We start from the raw sequence: 15,517 nt of genomic DNA, 5'->3' as shown, positions 1-15,517 counted from the left end.
AAAGGCAAGCCATGGTATGCCAAGCTCAATGGCAACATCAACAGTCCATGGAAAGTGACAATCAGAGGCAATGCAAGATCATTTTAACCTGTGGTTGCAGCAGCTCTATTCCATGAAATAATTTTAAAGCCATTTTCAGGGCCCCTGTGGAGGATAAATTTTCGCAGCCTTCAGGCAAACCAGCTTTTTGAACAGATTGAGTAGCACGGCAATCTGTATGATCAACAGGGATGTTCACAGTATAAACCATATTTTCGCTCCTTTAACTTCCAAATGTTTCATAATAAAATTTAAAATTTCTAAATATCTACCTTTTAATTTTGCAAAAAATTCCAACTTTTAATCCCAATTCTAGATACCTGAGGCTATTTTATGCAAATAAGGTATTTTGGTGCACCACAGTTTATTATCTTAAAATAAAAGAAATAGAGACAATAAGATAATGAGAAAAAAATATATTTGGTTGAATAAACTTAGATAGAAATATGAAATAAATCTTTAGGACAGTTTTAGAAGGGATTTATGTACTTTTAAAATAAAAAATACAAAAAAAAATGTCTAATCTATCTCAATTATTTTCATATTTTCTATCATTTTTAGCAATTGAACAGTCTCCGGAGAAAGTAATGAATGTTGCCATGAAGATTCTTCATCGGAAGAATCTCTGTTTTAAAAAATAATAATAATAAGGGATAATTATAAAATTCTCTTATAATTTTATCTGAATTTTACCTTTTCTCTATATTTTCATAAATTATATTTTTTATCCTATAGTTTATATGTTTAGTAAAAATTTACATCTTTAACAATGGATTTGTTTTAAATTTTTTATTTGATTCAGTGTAATTTATAAGAATATAAAAAACAAGTGAAATTTAAATCAAAAGTTTTTGTAATTATTCTTAATAATAATTAATGTCCAAAACTCGCCTGACAAATTGTGGGCTTTTCTAAATTTGGTAGGGAGGCCCACTGCTGATCAATCGTCCCAAAAGTCAAAACCAATTTCATTATGAATGAAGAGTCGGTCATTTGGTCTCTTCCAAGTCTGAGTAAAAAACACTCCAAATCATCCATCATCCAGAAAACAAGGTAGTCTCTGCAGAGAGATAGAGCGTGAGAGATCATGTCAGGAGGAGGCATAGCTCGTGGTCGTCTTGCTGAAGAGAGAAAGTCATGGCGTAAGAATCATCCCCACGTATGTTCTCTTTTCTTCCATTTTTGCCCCTCTTTAACATCTATCTATCCATCTATCTTGTCTTCAATTGGGTCTTTTTTTTGTGAATTTTCGGTTTAGGGTTTTGTGGCTAAGCCTGATAATGCACAAGATGGTTCTCTTGATTTGATGGTGTGGAAGTGCATCATACCTGGCAAACCCGGGGTTTGTAATTTTCTCTATCTCTCTCTCTGGCCTTTTTTTTTAATTATTATTATAGATTTACACGGTTTTATTTCTGATTTTCATCAACTGATATGATTTATTTTATTTTTTACTGTAATTAGTCTTGATTAGCGAAAGGGTAGTTGAGATTGGTTGGATAATATAGGATTAATGACCGTGGATAATAAAAAAAGTTGAAGTCAACGTATTATTTGGTAGGTGGAAGGCTTATGTGTTAGGAAATTGGTTTCATAGTGTGAAATTTTGTGAACATTTGTTTTTGTTGCTGCCCGAATAAATAATCTCTCTAGGATGTCTTTGGGTTTGAAAGAAGTGTTTTCTTGCTCTGGTTCTATAGGAGTATCTCTTACTCGATTTTTGTTTTGTTTTTGGTTTACGGGAAGGGGTTTCTTCATATGGGATGGAAGTGGCAATGCCTTGATGGTCCTTTTTGTATTCCTTCTCATTCCTTTCAAGGCCCCAAGCCGCCAAACCTAGAGCTTAGAAATGCCATTCATGCCAGCGTCCCTTTTGGTAATGGACAGTTCTATGCAGCATAAGGCCACTGTACTTTTTAGCATTTACTACAAGTTTGAAAAATGAATCTTAATGTGCCACATTAGAAGTTGATCCTTTTAAAATATTTTCGAGATCCTCAGAGATTGAGATGTTGTATAGGATTGGAAAATATGTAAGGACCTAATAAGTGGGAGATGTTTTGATGTGATAGCTCTTTTATTGTGTAGATCAATTGGCATTGTTATTCTTTACGAGATGACCTGAGTCGATTTTTCTATTTTAACCCTTTTAAGTTGCATTTGGTGCTCATTTGATTTATCTGCAGTTTGATATGTATCATTGTTGACCTCTTTACATTATCTTTCCACCCCCTCCTACAAAGAAAGAAAGAGCCGTTTCTAGCTTCTAGGTTATCAGGAAATGCACATTCATAAGAGTCAGCATTACATGCTGTTTGCTCAATGATCTCATCTGAATGTTCATGTCCTTAATATGCACAGACAGATTGGGAGGGTGGCTTCTTCCCCCTCACGCTTCATTTTAGCGAGGACTACCCAAGCAAACCTCCAAAGTGCAAGTTCCCCCAAGGTTTCTTCCACCCCAATGTCTACCCTTCTGGAACTGTGTGCTTATCTATTCTCAATGAGGACTATGTAAGTAGGTGGCTCACTCTTTCATATTTCACATAATGCAAAACGCCTGGTTTCTAAAACTGTTTTTTTCTAGGGCTGGAGACCAGCCATTACTGTGAAGCAAATTTTAGTTGGCATTCAGGATTTGCTTGATCAGCCAAATCCTTCTGATCCTGCGCAAACTGATGGCTATCAGCTTTTTGTCCAGGTTTTTTATCTCAACATCTCAATCATCAGCTTTGATTTGATTGGTTTCGTATTGAATTTCTATCTTAAGCAACATGGCTGTGACTTTGCAGGACCCGACTGAGTACAGGAGAAGGGTGCGCCAACAAGCCAAGCAATATCCACCTGCGCTCTGATGCAATGATTGCTTCACCATGTCTGCAACATATTAGTTAGATTCCGTCATATATGTCCGAACCTCGTTTAAGTAACAGAGTGATTTAGTGTTGCTACTTGACTGCTAGTTAATTGTCAATTCCAGCTATGCTTCCCATTTCTGTACCGGAGGGTGCTTTTTTAGTCATGCTTTGCCACATGTTCCTGCATTGCAAGTTAGCAACATGACAACTTTTGGATATAAAACCTATCTTGATTGCCCATTAAGATTGTTATTTATACCTCTGCGAAGCTCTGGCAAACCTTGACTGATACTGCTGAAATTGGTTAAAGCAAGTGTAAGCTTTTGAACAGCTTTATCAGATATTATGTTATATATGAGAGTGTGTACGATCTAATCTACGTACTCCTTGTTTTTAACCTGTTTTTTTATGTGCTTCAAGGCGCAAGCATGCTATAACTCTAAATAACAGGGTACTGTTATTTGGGTTGGATTTTATGGTATGTTTGTTTTTATATTTTAAAAGCATTTAAAAAAAATTAATTTTTTTATTTGTTTTTTTTGCTTTAAATTAAGTTTTTTTTTTGTGTTTTTAAATTATTTTAATATATTGATGTTAAAAATAATTTTTTAAAAAATAAAAAATTATTATTTTAATAGATTTTTAAATAAAAAATATTTTTAAAAATAATTGGTTGGAATGCTAGGCCAGGAAGGAAAATCTTCCCGCATTCTTTATGATCTGCAGGGCTGATCACGGTGTAAGCTATATTTACGTCCCTTCAACTTACAGATGTTTCATTTAAGTCGTCAATACGGACTTTATATTTTTGTAATAATTTTCAACTTTAAATTATAGTTATTAAACCCGGTTTAGGTATTCGGTTAAGAGGTTGGGTCTCGAGTTTTATGGATCAATCCGGGTCAACTTTTTATATATAATTCAGGCATTCTGGTGCTCAACCATGCACTCAAAGACTTCCCCGTCGCATGAATCTCTTCAATTGTACAAAAAAGAAGAGAGATTTTGAAAATGAAGCATAACCCTTTATTGATAAATTGAAGTCTTATCTTTGCGTCTTGAGGTGAAAGCCCCCTCACGTTTGTTTTTATTTAGATAATTGGATGTATTCACTGAAAGGATGGATTCAATTGTCATTTGTGATCAAAATTGACAATACCTCAGATATATTGATCTGAGATTGTCATGTTATGTATTGTCAAATAGGATTTAGGTTACTTTCACAAGCTTTAGACAAGAAAACAATGTGTTGCTGATCCTTAACTTCTCAGAAATCCTTCGACGGTGGTTATGAGCGATTTTTTCTCAATTTTTTAGACCTCTTGGTTCCGTAGAAAATACAACTAGAAATGAAACGTGATATATATCTTCCGATACAAGGTATCATATCTCATATTTATTAAACTCTACCATCTTAAAAAATTAATCTAAAAACCTCGTGAGCTACGATTGAGTTTTAAGTTTAATTAAAAAAAATATTAAGTCGATGGAACTTATTTTAATTTTTAATAGCCTCAGGCCAATTCCAAGAAATTATTTTTTAAAGAATAAATAATGTCTTAAAAATAATTTACTCAAAACGATACAGTGATTCACAACTTAACTAGATGATTTAACGCACTAAATCTCTTTCTAGGTGAGCCAGTAGACGAGGTCTCATAATTATAGCAGACAGGGCATATTAATGTCAAATGTGTGACATGTTATTCGAACAATATTTTTTTTTTTTGATTTGCGTGATGTGTCCGGGTCAGCTTGCGCGCACCACGACTATTCCCCACGGCTCACTGGACATCCTGCAAGCCCAGGAGCAGGTAAGGCACCGCGGGGGTGACAGGCGTGCACATAGAGGGTCGAACTCGGGACGGGGGCGGAACAAGTCACACGATTGACCACAATAACTAGACCCACAAGTGCATTCGAACAATATTTTAGTCAGACGTTTATGGGCACCGATTTTGAATTTTCTGTAGAAGATTTAAGGCTAGTTTTGTACAAAATAGTATCTCGTTCAGATAGATAAGCAATCTGGTCAAAGGAATTAACTCTTTGTTTTCTCCCTTTTGAAAAATCCTCATTTCAGCCCACGTGTTGTGTTAATTCACCAAGTGGGCTTCTATTAAAATAAATCTTTTCAATCTACTCCTGCCCTCGTCAACATTTGTCAATTCAACCAGATTGATTGACAAATGAAACCCGACCCGAATCAGGCTCTTTCTAGTCTCGTTTTCAAGCCATGATAATTATTTTATTCATAAAGCAAAACTTCTATATTATTTTTATTTTAGTTTTTTAAATAAACATGATAATAAAAAGAAGAAAAAAACTTCACTGGAAGAGTTTTCAGACCCCCCCCCCCCCCCAGAGGGTTTTTTCCTCTCCCTTTCGCACATGTCTAAGACTTCAATAATTTAGCTGCCTTGATTTGGAGGTGGTAAGCAAGTGACTCGACGCCATTTTAATGCCGGAGTCCATCGGCAACAATGACCTGGCTTGTTTTCCACCTTTCTTAGTTTCGAATATTAATTTAATCTTCAAACCCACCAACTACAATCTTGACTTGTTCTTGGATTAAGAAGAAATTGTCGAAAAAAAATATCTGTTTGATTGCTGCATCCTATCTTGACCTTTGAAGTGTCCCACTCAGAAATGAATATCAGACTGTTTGCTCTGATTTTGCTTTGTGCTTTCCTGTGTTAGAAGTCTTCTTTCTGGTGATAATATCATGCTTGCATTATTAGCATTCGTTTGTTTCTATTTTCAAAGTGATTCTAGGATTTTTCTTATTTATTTATAGAGGTAAAAATTAATGTTTTTTAAAGTGTTTTTCAGTGTTTTTCATATACAGTTAAAATTAAAATTAAAATTAAAAATATTATTTTAATAAATTTTCAATTAAAAATATTTTTGAAAAACACTTTACAACACAATATCAAATACACACAAAAATCTTTTAGAAAATAGCTTAGATGGTAAAATAATATATAGTTTTGTTTCTCACATTTTCATTTTGGGTTGGAATGAAAGAATATTATTATAGATTGATGAATGAAATGGTCCGAGTTCATGATCTTAATTTAAAAAAAAAACTATTGACAAGGAGATGTATATTATAAAATATAAACAAACTAAAATTTATAATTGATTGTTTTTTATAGAAATATACGATTGAAAAATAAAATAATATATAAATACATGTTGATAGGTTTCTCTTTATATAATCAACCTAAATTTTGATAAAAAAAAATTATATAAAAGCTGCCTGAAACAAAAGAAAAATTGTTATCATTAGAAAATTTACGTAAAAAAAGATTGTACAAAACTCTTGATGTAAGAGTTTTTTGAAAATATATATATTTTAATTAATTTAGTATTAAAAATTTTATTTTATTTTATTTTTTCTATTTAATATTACGAGGGTTTTTTAGTTTTTTTTTTATATAAAGTTTGTAACAGACTTTTTGGCAAGTGAGGCTATGATAGATAAAAATTAAATATTTTAGTTGTTTTCTTATAATTATAATATTCTTGATTTTTGAGAGTTTTGACTTATAACAAACCTTATTATTCTTTGTTCCCATTTATATAAGTTGATATCAAAGTTTAATAATCTTTGTGGTTAATTGTTGTGTATTGTTGAATAATCATGATTAGAAACGGTCGCAAAACACGATGTACTTATATAGTAGGAGATGATAAAGTTTCTCATTGAAAACAAAGATGTTCAAGAACTAATGTGTCGTTTTTGTATGTGCCAGTTGTTGGTATTCAAAATTCTGATGATGAGATCTATGATGGGACAATTCATAAAAAAATATTGTGTTAGAAATTCATGATAGATATTCAAAATTCTGATGATGAGATCTATGATGGGACAATTCATAAAAAAATATTGTGTTAGAAATTCATGATAGAAAGATCTACATAAAGATATTAGAAACTCATTCTAAAGTGTCACCACACACAAAAATATATACATAATAGAGGACAATTTGTGATTGAGGTCTAACTTGATAATAAATTTCTTTCAACTCGATAAGAATGATGTAAATGTTTTTTTTAACACAAATTTTTTTAATTAATTTTTAATTTTTATATTGTTGTTGTTTATTATTATAGCTTTTTGTTTTTTTTTCTTATTTGAAAGAATAGTTTTCTTATTTTATTTTTCATATTTAGTATGATGAGAATTTTTTAGTTTTTAGTTTTTAAATAAAGATTTGAAATAAACTTTTGATAAGTAAGACAAAATAAAAATTAAATATTTTAAATATCTTTCTATAAGTATGGTGTTTACTCTACCTACCCATTTTCTTCCTGATCTTAGTCTCGTTGTCTGGGCCAATCTCTGCAGTCGAGCGATTCGTGCCATCCTTGGTTCTGGCTCTAGTTGTCGGACTAGGAGCAGCTCTTTCATCCGCAGCCTCACTCTCGCGTCTTCAATCCAAGCTAAACGCTCCATCGATCCGAAACTTGATTTTGGTTCAATTAGCCGAGCATGTGTTCTTGGTTTTCAAAGCTTTCGATTTATAACAAAACTTCATTATTTTCTGCTCTTGTCTACGGTAGTTTTCTTTACTAAATGAAAAGATAAAAATGGATGGACAAACGAAGATGCTTGCCAAATGCAATTTCAAAGTTGCAAGTAATTATCGTTTCATGGAGAGCTGGGCATCTTCTATTTGAAATTTTGAAGCAACCCAGAAAAGAACGAAGGCGATGAAAAGAAAAGAAAAGAAAAGAAGAAAGGACAAAAGCGCATCATCTTTGTGGCCTTTATCCCTTTCATTCATCACTTTTTCAAGTATCAACGAGTACTAGCTTTGTTCTCCGAAGCTTATAATTCATAATCAACGTTTCTCATCCTCCAATTATATTTGCATAATTTTGTGGATTTATTTGGAGTGTTTTTATTTATATTTTTAGAATGATGGTCCTATTATTTATTGAGCACGGCAAAATATTTAAAACATCATTTTATTTATAAAAAATCTTCAAAATAATATTATTTTAAAATAAATTTAGATTGAATCAACTAACCTGACAAAAACCTTGGACGGGTCAGAACCCAGGCCACGCCTGACCATGAATGCTAGTCTCCTGGCATTAAATGGCAGGAAAGGTATAGCACAGAATTTGGGTTTTTCTTTTATTGACAAAAAGAAAATGATTGACAGAGAGACAGCTTCAAAGAATATGGTGTTGGCTGTACAAATTCATAAATGTATTTTTGATAATATACCGAAAAAGAGAAGTATCAGTACTCCTCGCAAAACCTGTTCCTATCTAAGCATTTCGAAGAGTATTGGCTGAAACTATTGCGAAATCCATCCATATACAGCAAATCCATGCCACTCTCACACGGAACAGAGGAAACCAATGGTAAAAGTGGTTAGTGATGCTCATGTCTCTGGCTGCTAAGGCCTGGTGTTTGGAGATCTTCCAGTGCCATTATCCAAGACAATTTCAAATAAATCAGCCTCAGACTCGTCATCGAAGTCAAGCCCTTGATTATTAGCTCCATTGATGTGGCTGTCCTTGGTGGTACTTCTATTGAGCCACTGAGAGTCGATTCTTCCCATTGAGAAGAGCTCCATGCTATCATCATAGCCCAATGTAGGGGACTTTACGAGAGGGCCAATGAAGCAAGGATTTGGTGTTCTTTGAGCATTTGCACGTGCATAACTGAAGGCACTTTGTCCGAAATTGACAAGAACCAATATGTCATTGTTTGCTGCAATTGTTGGGTAGAGGGGTGTCCCGAATTCCTCTGTCTTGCAATGAACAACATGTAGCAGCTCTCCATCTACTGTGAAAAACACTTGTTTATTCCTAGGATCAAATCCACAGCCAATTACTTTATCTGCTCTTGCCCATTCTGCTTTCTCGGATTCAAACACAAGCTCCATACCTTAAAGAGAGGAAGCCATGCGAATTGATTAATATTACTCTTAGCAAATGCTCAAGCTTTTGAGTTTAATAAACCTGTAAATTAACTGCGAAAGTTGATTCATAACTTAAAAATGGAAGACCTTTTCCAAAAGGGTGATTAGAAGAATAAAAGGAGAATTAATTTACCATCAAGATAGAGAGAACCGTTGGAGTTGAATCCAATTGATCCTGGATAGCTTCCAGGAAGTTTCAAGGGAAGAGAGCCTCCAATAGTGAGTCCAACAGATAGCATAACTGCTGAACCTTGACAATCATCTTTGCCGGCGAGCTTTAATTCTTCAATTTTGCTTATTCTGCTGCTGCTTACATGCACTAAAGATTCTGAATTCGCTTTTGCGTTAGGTTTTTCTTGGATGAGTTTAGCCCTCTCACCTTCCTTAGCCTTGCCAGCTGATTCTTGATCGTCGCCATGGGAATACAAAACTGTGATCTCAAAATAGGCTTCTTGGGGAAAAGAAGAGTTCCCCAGTGGAGGCCCTGGTAAAGGCAAAGCAGTTCTAATTACAGAAGCAGCAGACAGAGAAGGACTGCTTACATTAACCTTCTTTAACCCTGAATTCAGCCTTATCTTTTGCATAAAATCAGCTGATCCTTGACAAACTTCCCAGCTTATCTCTGTATCTGTTTCTCTTCCAGGATCACCAGCGGCACATAAACCTAACATGGATGATCGCGTGGAAGGAGATGGCATGTAACTTGTAAAACAAAATCTAGACCATCCATTTTCGACCGCGTCAGTAATAAGCGCCGGGTGATCAGCCCAATTGAACAAAGGTCTTGTAGAAACCCCACGACGAAAAACATAATAATTTCCTCTTCTTTTGGTTTCATATTGACCAGGTTGATGATGTATACTCCCTTGGTGAAGCTTTGCAATCCCATCCTGCAAGCTTGAAGTTCCATTGGTTCTTAACGGATCAACAGTACCTCTACGGTCTTTGAAACAAAAACATCGCCAGACTGCCAAGGCAAAAATCATTGAACCAACTACAACCGCACCCCCTGCCCACCAAAAATGTATCAACACGAGCATTTCGTCCTTCTCCTTCAGGAGTTTTTTTTTTCCTTCCTCTTTAAGATTTATTGCGGGTTTTCTTGAAGATTTCTTTTGCAGAGAAAAAACAAATGAAGAAAGAAGAAGAAGAGGGTTGCAAAGAAAGAGGGTTTTAGAGGCGTGGACCGTGACTGGTTCAAGAAAGGCAAGAGGGTGGTGTAAGCAATGAACAGTGCCACAAATGTGAATCAAAGAACTAAAGAGGTTGGCTATTTCAACTTTTCAAGAGAGAAGTTGTCATAAACGTTTTTCTTCGTAGTCCAATTCCTAGTTATTAAATACAGCTGACTCGACAGTTTAATCCATGATTCAAGTCATGCCAAGTTTTATAATAATAAAAAAAATTTGATTCATCATCTACTTTATCGAATCAAATAAATTAATTCTAATAAAAAAATATTAATTTAAAAATAAATAAATTAATCTGAGTTAACTTAAATAATCTAAATCCAGAATTGATTAATATAAACAGACGGTCTTTCTTCATTAAAAAAACGCGTATGTTGTTTCATTTGAGTTTTGAACAAGAGAAAAGAAAGAGAGGGATGCTTGTAATTAAGCACTTCTAGAAAGCCGAATGTCCAAGTCCAAATACCAATTCTATTTTCTTGTCTGGTATGTGGACTTTTGGGAGGGAACATCTGGGGCTTTTGCCATACCATCAAGATGGAGACTGTTGAGAAAGTTACAAAAGTAGAGCAAAACATTAAACGCAGGAACAAGGATTTTATTGTAGGATTTGGTTGGTAGTTATTTGTCGACTGACAGTTATTTCCAATTCCCCTTGTTTGTTAACCTAGCAGTTCATAGTATTGGCTTCATCTTGTCAAATCTTACTCAAAAGATTTATTCGAAAAAGATTTTGGCAACGGAATGAATTCGATTCAATTCTTTTTATTAAAATAAAAATGTTTTATTATATAAATACAATGGAATTTAAGGTTTAGTTAAATAATATCAATTCGTCAAACAAGCTAGGTTTAACAAGTATTGTGAAGATGATCGATGCTGCAAAAAATGCAGCTGATGAGTCTATTTACTCCCCGTCATTTTATTTTATTTTGCCTTTTCCTACTTGCAGATAATTCAGAATAATATTCTGTTTAAACTGGACATCACTGTTCATAAAGCATGCACATAGAAAATTTGTCTCATTACAAATGAGCAAGGATTCTAGGCTTTGCAAAAGGCTACCTATTCTAGCTAGAATCATACAACGAGGGGACGCCACTAAACATTGTGTTTGCCAAACTGGCTAGGGCTGTGGGGAAAAGCGAATGTGGGGGCTTGGATTTGTATAAATGCTTGTTTCCTCGAGAGTCAAGACCTTTATAGCTTTCATTTTGACTACTCCAAGATTTAATTAAGGACTTAATCCTATTTAATTAACTACTTAAGCGATCACAAACCCCATTTCTAAAAGACCAAGTCTTTATCTTGTTTTATTCTCTAATGAAAAGCTGTCCAAGCCTCTCATCTTTAATGTTCATGCAATGTTAGTGGGAACGAGAAGCAAGATGCCGGGTTGGCCTCTTTCCAAGTTGACATGTGGAAAGACTAGTAAGATGCAGCATAGAAAACTCTTGTGCTGATGAATCTTGTTTTTTTTTTTTATGATGATGACTTTCGCTGGTCTGTATCGATCCAAGAACACCGATGGCGACTGTTTGATCTCTCGCTGGTAATTTGTTTGATTGTCAGAATCAGATGGCATGAACTCATCCCAGTTTTCATCTTGTTTCTTTGCTGGATTTTTCAGATATATATCAAGGAATTTTTTACGGGATTTGTTAAATAACCAGCCTCTGCTAAAGCCTCAACAAAGCCATAACTCATTGACAGTGAGCCCACCGGAGAAATATTCTTAATGGGTGATCATGCAAGCCCCGGCATCGATTTTAAAAATAGTAGCAACCATCTGATTAATAAACAATTATCCTGTTTGGTAGTTGTGAGAAAAGTTATATTATCATATTTCCTAAGATGACTGCCATGATTGAAGGGGATAATGATTACAGAGAAACCGAAGTTGGAGGGGATCCTTTGTTGTTGGATAACTATGAACAATCAACATTGCCTGGTTAAACAAATACTGAGACTTAGTTCTAATATGAATGTTTTACCAAAGCTATTAAACCATACTTAAAATCTAGGTTATAAATTCTACAAGTTAACTTGGATTAATCGAAGTTAATTTTTTTTTAAAAAATTCAAATAAATTTTTTATTAAATTATAAATTAACGTATCAAATCAATCATGTCAATTACTATCTAATTTATTTTAAAACCTGACTCGAGTCAAGTATCATATCAAATGATTACGGGTTAAAAATTTAATAAATACGTATTATATGACAAAGGCATGAAACATGTTAGAATCTTGGTAAATCAAGAGTTATACAAATTGAAACATGTCTAGAATTAAAAGATGAGTTGGTAAAAGTGAGTTATGGCAATGGCAAATGCTTTTCCTAAAGGAAAAGGAAAAAAAAGGGGGGTTAAAGATGAGCATTGAAGGAAAGAGTGACTGGTGTGATAATCAACTGCAAATAAAAGCCTTTTATCTTTTCTTTTTATATATCATGATCAACATTCACCAGGCAAAACCATCCAAGTAAGAGCTCTGTGATCTCATCATGTCATTCTTGTTGCAGACAAAGGGTTACCAGGACAAATCATCTGTTGATTGAGGAGCTGTCTGAGAGGATATTAATCTGGGACTAACAAACAAAATTGATATGTCATCGAACGTTGAAACTTCTTGATCATCAAATTTAATTAAGGGTCTAAACACACACAAATCCATAAATTTATGATTGAAGATCAGCATATTTGGTGAGAGAATCTAGATCTCTACATGCTAGGTTCAATGAATACATTCTTCGATCATAGTACTGCCCGCCAACATTCTCAACTCTCAACAATGAGGGAACCAAGAGTCCCAGGGGTGAGCATGCGTTGATTCTACGGGTTTGAATTTAAAAAATTAGCGGTTCGGTTTGGTTTATTTTTTTTAATTTTTAAAAACACTAAATTAGTTTATGAGTCTTTTTAGTTAGATATTTTTTTTATGAAGTTTCTTATAATGAATTCAAGCTTTTAATTTGGTTATGCTCCGTTTGGTTTTTCTAGTTTTTAAAATATGAAATTGAATTAAGCTGATTTTTTTAATTCTTTTTTTAGTTGATATTTAAAGTCACTTTTTTAATTAATTTGATTATTTTTATCACCCTAAACAAACCTATTCTGTTATATATATATATATATATATATATATATATATATATATATATATATTGCAAGAAAGGGCGATAAATAGCATTAGTTTCTTCATAAGCAAAAACATAAAAAAAATAGGAGTCACATTTTGCTGAAAGCCCAGTTTAGCATTGTTGGCTACTAACAGTCCACTTGACATTTTACAGCCCATTTGCTTAATACAATCTATCAAAGCCCAGTTCTAATTCTGTCCTCTTGACAATGGATAACCATGATCGGATTTTGTACTCTCCAAATCTAAAATAATCATTAAAACCTAATCCGAAAAAGTATGGATTTTTATACCCGAATAATCCGATCATTTCTAGCACCTATAATATTTATAATTCGAATTATAATTCATAACTTTTTAATATATAATTAATTTGATATATATATATATATATATATTATTTATCTCAAGTTAGTTTTAGATTTTAGGATACAAGCCTAAAGTAAAACCCAACTTTTATATTCGAATTTTACCGAAACATTATTGAGTCTAAAAATTTCTTATCATTCAAGCCAGTTTGATCCGGTATGCATTGGTGACGGTTGAAAGTGCCATCCCTATCCCCTCTCCTTATCTAGCTGCTGCTGCTCCCTCACCACAGCCAAAAAGATCAGAGAAATTCTCACTACTTTGGGTGAGACTGTGAGAGTGATCTCTTCGCAATCACAAATGAGTCATGACTCCTTTCTGCAAAGCCATAGACACCACCACAGCTTCTCTACTAAAACCCTCAATTCTCCTCCACAAAACACCCCTCAACTTCTGCCACTCTCTCAATTACACCCCTAATCTCAGCAGCAGCAACCTCACTCTCACTTCAAAACGGCCACAAAACCACCTCCGCCCAATCACCGCCACAGCCAACGCCAGCCACCCAGCTGCGACATCCGAAATCGACATGGTAAAAAACAGACAAGGAATCTACACGTCAAAACAGAACAAAGTTGTTGTTTTATGGGACCTCGATAACAAACCCCCACGTGGGCCGCCGTACCCGGCGGCGGTGGCATTAAAAACAGTAGCACAAAGATTCGGCGAAGTAATCGACATGTGTGCATACGCTAACCGGCACGCGTTTATTCATTTGCCACACTGGGTGCTTGAAGAAAGGCGTGAGAGAAAACACTTGGACATTTTGGAGAGAAAAGAAATTGTAAGCCCTTCACAGCCTTATGTCTGTGGCGTTTGTGGGCGCAAATGTAAGACTAATTTGGATTTGAAGAAGCATTTTAAGCAATTACATGAGAGGGAAAGACAGAAGAAGGTGAACAGAATGAGATCGTTGAAAGGGAAAAAACGGCAGCGATATAAGGAGAGGTTTGTATCTGGGAATCATAAATACAATGAGGAAGCAAGGAGGTTGTTAACTCCGAAAATTGGGTATGGGTTAGCCGCAGAGTTGAGGAGAGCTGGGGTTTACGTGAAGACAGTGGAGGATAAGCCACAAGCTGCAGATTGGGCATTGAAGAGACAAATTGAGCATTCAATGAGTAGAGGGGTGGATTGGTTGGTTTTGGTTTCAGATGATTCGGATTTTTCGGAGATTTTAAGGAAGGCGAGGGAGGCCAATTTGGGCACTGTCGTGGTGGGGGATAGGGATAGAGCATTGGGAAGGCATGCTGATTTGTGGGTTCCATGGATTGGGGTTGAGAATGGGGAGCTGACTGAGAAGGATTTGGTGCCGAAAGGTAGGTGGAGGAGTGAGGATTTGGAAAATGATGAGGGGTTGTTTTCGGTTACGGATTTTGATGAGGATGGTGATTACGGGGGGAATGATTTGGAGGGATTTGTTGATGGACTTGTAATGGCGAGGTCTGGGTTTAATGGTACGAGGATTTCAGCTTTTTCAGAAGGGGAAGAGGAAGATGAGCAGGGTTATTTGTTATATGATAGTGAGTATGAGGAAATTGAACTTGAAGATGGGGGTTTTTGGTAATGGTTGAACATTGTGTTTTAAGGGGCATTTCATTGTTTAGTGAAACGTAGGATGGAAACATAAGGGTATAGTTCAATTAATAGTATGGATGCAAGCAGCTGTTTAATGGACTGTGTAGTGTTAGTAGTTGGCTGCCTAAGGAAGTTGCAGAATAAATATGAACAATGTTATTTTGCTGCCTGCATCTTGTTTGTCTAACTTCCTCCATGAGCTCAGTTCATTATCTGAATATAACTGTTGATGCCGCTGCATTCGATTTACAAACGGGTACATGATTGTCCCCAAAATATCTCTCTCGCTCTCTGCTGTTTATCTCATTTTTGGGTAGAGTTGTAGCTAATACATGAATTATTATGTTTAGTTTACTAGAAATTAATTAGAACATTGAAATCCATCTAGGATATTCT

The 15,517-nt window shown here is 34.8% G+C and overlaps 3 protein-coding genes across 3 annotated transcripts; 2 read left to right on the top strand and 1 right to left on the bottom strand.

The window, feature by feature from the left end:
* Positions 1-1,023: 1,023 nt before the first annotated feature.
* On the top strand, positions 1,024-3,294 carry LOC133681689 (SUMO-conjugating enzyme SCE1-like). The gene is made up of 5 exons (XM_062104795.1): positions 1,024-1,198; positions 1,298-1,381; positions 2,401-2,553; positions 2,627-2,740; positions 2,832-3,294. Exons 1-5 carry the CDS (start codon positions 1,127-1,129, stop codon positions 2,892-2,894), a joined length of 486 nt encoding a protein of 161 aa, XP_061960779.1. The 5' UTR covers positions 1,024-1,126; the 3' UTR covers positions 2,895-3,294.
* A 4,714-nt stretch (positions 3,295-8,008) lies between these two features.
* Positions 8,009-10,131, bottom strand: LOC133683118 (uncharacterized). Its single transcript, XM_062106644.1, has 2 exons — positions 8,976-10,131; positions 8,009-8,808 (listed from the first exon to the last, which is right to left on the bottom strand). The coding sequence occupies exons 1-2, from the start codon at positions 9,880-9,882 to the stop codon at positions 8,315-8,317; spliced, it is 1,401 nt and encodes a 466-aa protein (XP_061962628.1). The 5' UTR covers positions 9,883-10,131; the 3' UTR covers positions 8,009-8,314.
* A 3,533-nt stretch (positions 10,132-13,664) lies between these two features.
* LOC133682847 (uncharacterized) lies at positions 13,665-15,380 on the top strand. Its single transcript, XM_062106386.1, has one exon. The coding sequence runs from the start codon at positions 13,851-13,853 to the stop codon at positions 15,108-15,110; it is 1,260 nt and encodes a 419-aa protein (XP_061962370.1). The 5' UTR covers positions 13,665-13,850; the 3' UTR covers positions 15,111-15,380.
* Positions 15,381-15,517: the final 137 nt, after the last annotated feature.

Source organism: Populus nigra, chromosome 2 (genome assembly GCF_951802175.1).
Source record: "Populus nigra chromosome 2, ddPopNigr1.1, whole genome shotgun sequence".
In the NCBI taxonomy this organism is placed as follows: Eukaryota; Viridiplantae; Streptophyta; class Magnoliopsida; order Malpighiales; family Salicaceae; genus Populus; species Populus nigra.
Note: the sequence above shows the minus strand (reverse complement) of the source record. Positions and strands in the feature narration are given on the sequence as shown.

Excerpts from the sequence above, each read along its gene's own strand:
- LOC133683118 (XM_062106644.1), bottom strand. The coding sequence starts at position 9,882 with ATGCTCGTGTTGATACATTTTTGGTGGGCAGGGGGTGCGGTTGTAGTT. Across the intron at positions 8,809-8,975 it reads CGGTTCTCTCTATCTTGATG|GTATGGAGCTTGTGTTTGAA; the intron begins GTAAATTAATTC and ends CCTCTCTTTAAG.
- LOC133682847 (XM_062106386.1), top strand. The coding sequence starts at position 13,851 with ATGACTCCTTTCTGCAAAGCCATAGACACCACCACAGCTTCTCTACTA.
- LOC133681689 (XM_062104795.1), top strand. The coding sequence starts at position 1,127 with ATGTCAGGAGGAGGCATAGCTCGTGGTCGTCTTGCTGAAGAGAGAAAG. Across the intron at positions 1,382-2,400 it reads TCATACCTGGCAAACCCGGG|ACAGATTGGGAGGGTGGCTT; the intron begins GTTTGTAATTTT and ends TAATATGCACAG. Across the intron at positions 2,554-2,626 it reads CTATTCTCAATGAGGACTAT|GGCTGGAGACCAGCCATTAC; the intron begins GTAAGTAGGTGG and ends GTTTTTTTCTAG.